The 6000-nt window shown below is 47.4% G+C and overlaps 1 protein-coding gene across 4 annotated transcripts in view; it reads right to left on the bottom strand.

Annotated features, from left to right (window-relative positions):
* Positions 1-4562, bottom strand: part of TCF7 (transcription factor 7) — a 121414-nt gene extending 116852 nt beyond the window's left edge. For all 4 annotated transcript variants that reach the window (XM_077824318.1, XM_077824316.1, XM_077824319.1 and 1 more), the window contains exons 1-3: positions 4365-4562; positions 4171-4237; positions 3390-3496 (exon numbers count right to left, since the gene is read on the bottom strand). In XM_077824318.1, the coding sequence (XP_077680444.1) occupies positions 3390-3496; positions 4171-4237; positions 4365-4562 (372 nt within the window). The remainder of the gene's footprint in view (positions 1-3389; positions 3497-4170; positions 4238-4364) is intronic.
* Positions 4563-6000: the final 1438 nt, after the last annotated feature.

Below are 6000 nucleotides of genomic sequence, written 5' to 3' on the forward strand. Positions count from 1 at the left end.
GCCAGGGCCTTCTCAGAGGAAGGAGTGCAGGGTCAGTCCCTGGATAGACATATGCAGCACCAATGTTGATGATGCTAGTTCAGAACACCTTATGACCTAATACAACCGCCATCTGTGGAAAGCATGCTCAAGCAGGTATCAATATGACAGATCATAATCACATCATAATCACAGAGCCTTGTCAGTCTATTGCATGGGCAGCCTGAATTTGGCCAGACTGCCAAATAGCTGACCACAGGGCACTGAAATGAGGTCTTTAGTAGGGGTGCTGGAACAATTTGTATAATGAGGGTGCTGAGAGCCATTTGTAACTCCCATATATGATGGAAATTACTTCAAGCCAGGGGGTGTGGCAGCACCCCCAGCATCCCTAGTTCCAGCACCTATGGCCTTTAGTCACCATCTCGCTGTAAGGGGAGAGCAAAATTCATCAACTGGCGCATTCTGCTGCTGGTGAACTCAAGCACCAAGTCACTTTGAATTCATGGTTCAAGAAAGGCACACATGCACATAAAAACAGGGATTGGGTGCATTTCAATAAAATGTATCATAGTATGTTTCCTATATATATATATATGAGGTTTTGACAAGAGATCAGTTCAAGGCACACCTAGTCTATTACTTCAGTTACCAAGCTATGACTGAGCCCTAAGGGAAACTGAAACACAACTGGGGCTAATGTGAAAATAAATTTAAAAAAGTTAATGTTACCACAGTAATGCTTAAGTTGTGACTTGTTCACAAAAGCAGAAATACTCCGAACTAATGCCAGCCTTAATTCACAACAACATGTCTAAGTAAAGTAGAAATCTCCAGACAATATGTAATTTTATAATGCACTACAGTGCGGGGGTTCAACTTTCAGCCTGAATTCTGAATGCTCTTGGATCTTTCAGGGAGCTTTGCTATGCCTGAGATATTTTTTTTCCAACCATTTAATGCAAAACTCCTCTGACAGTTTGAAAAAGCACTGCCTGGCTCATTCTCTTTTTGGGGTGGGGGTAGGGGGGTGGGGAGGATTACAAAATTCATCCCAGCTGCCTACAAATGTTCACAGGAAACCCCAGTTAGAGAAAGCGCTTCACTATCAAGTACATGCACTGTAGTGATGTACAACCCCATTTGTTCACACATTAAAAGAAAACAAACTCCATTTCCTTAACCTGGCAGAATTTTAATTAAAAAAAAACACAATATTTTTCTTGGAGGATAAGTATCCCAAATCTTCAGTCATAATACGGATCACACAATCAGTGGGAATAATCATTAGATCAAGACCTACTTCTTATAGAACATGGACAGTATTAATATAATCACAAATGATAGTAATAAAAGTACTTACTAGGTTAACTTTTTATAATCAGTCAGTCAATACCAGCACACACCAAATTGCCCAGAAGAAAATATTAAAGTTATACGTATTGTACCTTCTTTATAATTAGAGGAAGACTAGCAACTTCTCTTTGATTTAATGAAGCACTCTTTCCATATTTCTTAAATAGGTTTCAGATTTTTAGATAGAAAATTAAATCACCATTTCAATCCACCAAACCGAAGGCATTGCACAATCTGTATGGCTTGATTAAAAGATTTCCACTGATTTAATGGGCTTTGAATCATGCTCGCTCGGCTTGTCATTTTTCACTCTTTTGATTACTGTACTGTTTGTTTTCCTCGAACTGTAAACCTGTACTTTTTTACATTAGCAGTGGTGGGAGGTTCCTTAACTGGTTCACTAACCAAAAGCCTATTTCTTAACCACATTGCTAATAAATAGGCTGCCACAGTTTTAACCAATAGAATAAAATCTGCAAAGGGTTAAGATGGATATAAATATTCACAGAATTCTGAAGCATCTGAATAGCTGCTGTACCAACGTAAGTGACAGCTCATCCAACTTCTGTACCAGGGAGCACAAATTAACGCTATTGTAAAAAACAGCTTTAGTATCACACTTCAAAATGTAATAGTAAAAGAAGGGCGTTATCTGTCAGAGAAATGAGAGGATTAACAGGAACCTGGAGTAATGGGTAGGGGGATAGGAAGCAAGTGACGAGATGCATATACAATGCTCCATATTGGCCTTGCCTTGCAAATGTATCATTTATTTTCGAATAATGAAGAAAATTATAAAAACGTAGAGGCAGGTCCTCAGATGCTGTAAGCTGACTTCGGTGGAATTACGACAACTCCACCAGCTGAAGGTCTGCCCAGTAAAGTGTAACTGCACTGCATACCCAAGTAGATTTCAAAAATAACCAGACACCACCATTACCCTAAAAGCTAACTACTTTAAACCTTGTGATATTGCAATCATTTGGATGATGCACACAAACATTATTATATTACACCTTCACTCACAGATTTTCATAGTACCCCACCACCAAAGCATTCTTCATAGCAGCAGTTTTTGTATTCTTACTTTTCCAGTGCACACATGATTGAAATTTCAAAATTTAGTAGAATTTCAATGAACCTCCAGTTTGCATTAAGGAGGTCAAAATATATTGTTCAAAATCTTGTAGCAGTAAGATCAAAACTAAAAATGAAAACATATTCTGTTCTCATTTACACAACTCCAAGTCCAGAATAATGGTTGAAACCCATGCAGTCACTCCAGATTTACAGCAGTACTAACGGCAGAATTTGCCTCTTTGTGTTTGTTATTTGCAATTTCTGTTGGAAAATCTGCTAGCGGTGGCTATGGATAGGGATTTTCTGGCAAAACCCCTCCCTAAATAGCATACTATATCAAATAATTCATTTAGCACAACTTACAGTAAGTACTAACGTGTACCTAATTACTAGAACTTATTTGATATTTCTTTGTAAAACTTCCGTAAAATAAAGATTGGAACAAACATTGCCTGCTAGTAACATTAGACCTTTGCGTAGGACCAATAGCAATTAATTAAATATGGTAAAACGTCCATCAGTATGGAGATCATCTACAACTGAACCCTTTCATTTCGCGCAGGGGGGGAGGGGGTGGCAAAGCAAGCCATTTTACAAGGGGAAGTTGAACTGGGGCTAGATTCTTAAACACATACATCACAAATTATCATCTAATATTTAAGCAAAAATGAAGGGGGCATTCTGGAGGCAGCTCTTGCTCTTTTTTTGAAACACTGGAGATGAAACTAGAAGCTGAGGTGATCTGAAAAGAAACCCCTCTGGATAATTCAGAACTACACCACCGTCTTACGGCTGAGCATCATTTACCCTCTCTGATCTTTTTCCTTTAATTTCTTTAGGCCACCGTCTTAGGCATTTTATGAATAATGCTACATCATGTCAGTAAAAGCAATGGCGTCAAGTGATTGCCTGGCAGACAGCAATATACTTCAATTGCGAAAGGTTAAAAAGTCTCAGAAACATCATGAACTCACCAAAGGTGACATAGATCCATTTGGCAGATAAGGGTCTGAGAGCATTAGAAAAGGGTAGCCAGAATAAGCAGATCCTTTGTACATCCCCGTGTCCTGATGCTTTATACCTGTTAAAATTAAAGTACTTCATTAGGACTTGCCCTGCAACAGGTCATTCCTCTGCCTGTGCGAGGTGCTTGTAGTTTACAAACAGAACATTACGTGCATCATGTATTTTTTTGTTGCCTTCTCTACCAGTAGAATTATTTCACGTGCATGGTTTGCCCTTAGGGCTTATAAACGCTCTGTATGGTCTACCTGTGGGACTAGCCCACCCCCATCAACGGCTCAGACTTGGCTTTAGTAATAAAGCCAAATAAAAGCTTTTCCCTGTCGCACACTTCACACAGCGGTAGTATTCCTGGACCATCCCACCGGCATCACCGCCGCTTTGCAAAACTTGCCTCCCAGGACCCCCACCAAGAGAGGAGCAGATCAATAATATTTCAAACCCTGTGAGAAAGGGGAGGATTGTTTACACGTTAAACGTCAAGGGAGTGACTGAAAGCCCCTTGTGTTGTGGCAATCCAATGTATCAAGCACGCAAGGGCTTCTTCATCTGGCGAATCAAAGTTCCTCCCTGGTTTTTTTTCTTTTTGTCTGCTCTGATTTATAGAAAGAAAACGAAATTTCTCTTCTCCCCCCCCAGGACTCAGCACATCACCCAAGTGGTTGCGGGCGGGGGGGAGGGAGGCTGTAGAAAGAGGAAGGGCAGGAGCAATGAATGGTTTACGAAACTAACCATCTTCCATGTGATCCGGGAGTTTCTCCTGATAAACCCTTTGAGGATCCTGCACACGCCTGATCGCCTGTGGGGGAGAGAAAAGCACAGCAGGGGAAAGGGGGAGGGAGACAAAGTTTTATTCGTTGCAATAAACCCGAAGGGAGTCGGCTGGGAGGGGGCAAAGCCCTTGGTGCGGGGCGGGGGGCTCTCACCTCCGGATCGGCCGCCGCGGCCGCGGGGCTGCTGTTGCTCTCCGACTCGTTCACCAGCGAGGACTTGAGGTCGGCCAGGTCGCGCTCGGTGAAGGCGTTTTCCTGGATCTTCTCCTCTTGCTCCCCTTCGTCCTTAAAGGCGATCATCTCGTCATTGGCCCCCAGGTCATCCCCGCCGCCGCTGCTGAGCTGGGGCATGGTCCCCACCCCCCCGCGTCCCCGCCTCGCCCCTTCCGAGCCGCACGGGAACTTCGCCGGCTGCAGCCGCGCTCCCCCCACCCCCCGAAGATCAAACCCTTTTGGGGGGGAAGGGGCGGGGGCAGGGGGGGTTGCAAGGCTGCAGCCTGGGGGGGATGGTGAAGCAGCAGCAGCAGGATCCCGGGGCCAGCAGCAACCCCCCTCCCCGCCCCCCCCCAGCCAGCCCCCGGAAAGTTCAGCGAAGTAGCAGCCTGGGGTAGTGCAAGCCCGAGGCTCCGACCGGGAGAGACACGGCTCTGGAGCGCCCGGCGCCGAGCGGTGTGTGCGAGCGAGGCGGCGGAGCCTCAGCAGCCAAGGGCTGGAGACATCAAAGCAGCCGCCGGCTGATTGACAGCGCCGGGGAGGGGTTGGGCGGCTGGCGGGCTGGCTGGCTCGCTCGCTCTCTCTCTCTCTCTCTCTCTCTCGCGCGCGCACACATAGAGCCCCGCGCGCCGGTCTTAAAGGGCCCGCGCTCGCCGCCCGCGCGCCCCGGCGCGTCCCCGCGGAGCGAGCTGCAGCCCGGCTGGGCGTGGGGGGAGGCACCGCTACACCCCCCTCCCCGACGCCCTGGGGGCGCAGCCCGCCTCCGCCGCTGTGGGGCCCGTGCGGCTCGCTGTCCCAGGGGCTGGGCGAGGTCTCCCTGAGGAGGGGGGGTTTTGAGGCGGGCTCGGGGGATTTCCAGAGCGAGATTTTAAGGGGCTGAAATGTAAAATTTCAAGCCCCCCGCCCTCGGGCCGCCAACCTCGCTCGCTCGGGCGGGTGGCCGGCCGCGGAGCCGCTCCCGGGGTCAGCCGCTCCCGGGGGCAGCAGGATCGGGCCCGCCCCAGAAGTTTGCTTGGGGGTGTGATTGGTGAGGCTGCTCGTTTGCCGAGGCAACGTGCAAACCTCGAGGGCTCGGTCAAAGCCTCTCCTCGGAGGGTACATCTCCCTCCCCGCGTCCCCTCTGCTCAGCCCCGGCGTCCCGCCTGGGTCCTGGGCGGCCGCACTGGCCTTGGCAAGTCTTGAAACCCCCCTCCCCGGTCTCGTTAGGAACACAGACGTGACGTCGGATTTCAGAAAATTATTAGTTTTCCTAACTTGTCCGGAAACATGAAATTAAACATCTTCGCAGCCACTTTCCAAAGACACGAGACACGTCTGTTCTGGCGTCAGTGTGAAGAAAAAAACAACAACAATCCCACAGTTCCCATGGAAAGGAGACTCCCCATCTCGGCTGGTCAGAGACAACAGGTCTTGTGCGTGTCTCTGGTAGCTTAGAAAAACACACCGTTGTTTGTTTTCCTTAATTAAGATCGCATACGGTAGCCTGGAGTTTTGGAAGGTTTTTCTACAGGCTATAACGACGCCGGCTGAATTGGTCTTTATGACCCAATATAGCACATATTTGTCGCATTCAACA

This window comes from Eretmochelys imbricata, chromosome 8, assembly GCF_965152235.1.
Source record: "Eretmochelys imbricata isolate rEreImb1 chromosome 8, rEreImb1.hap1, whole genome shotgun sequence".
Classification (NCBI taxonomy): Eukaryota; Metazoa; Chordata; order Testudines; family Cheloniidae; genus Eretmochelys; species Eretmochelys imbricata.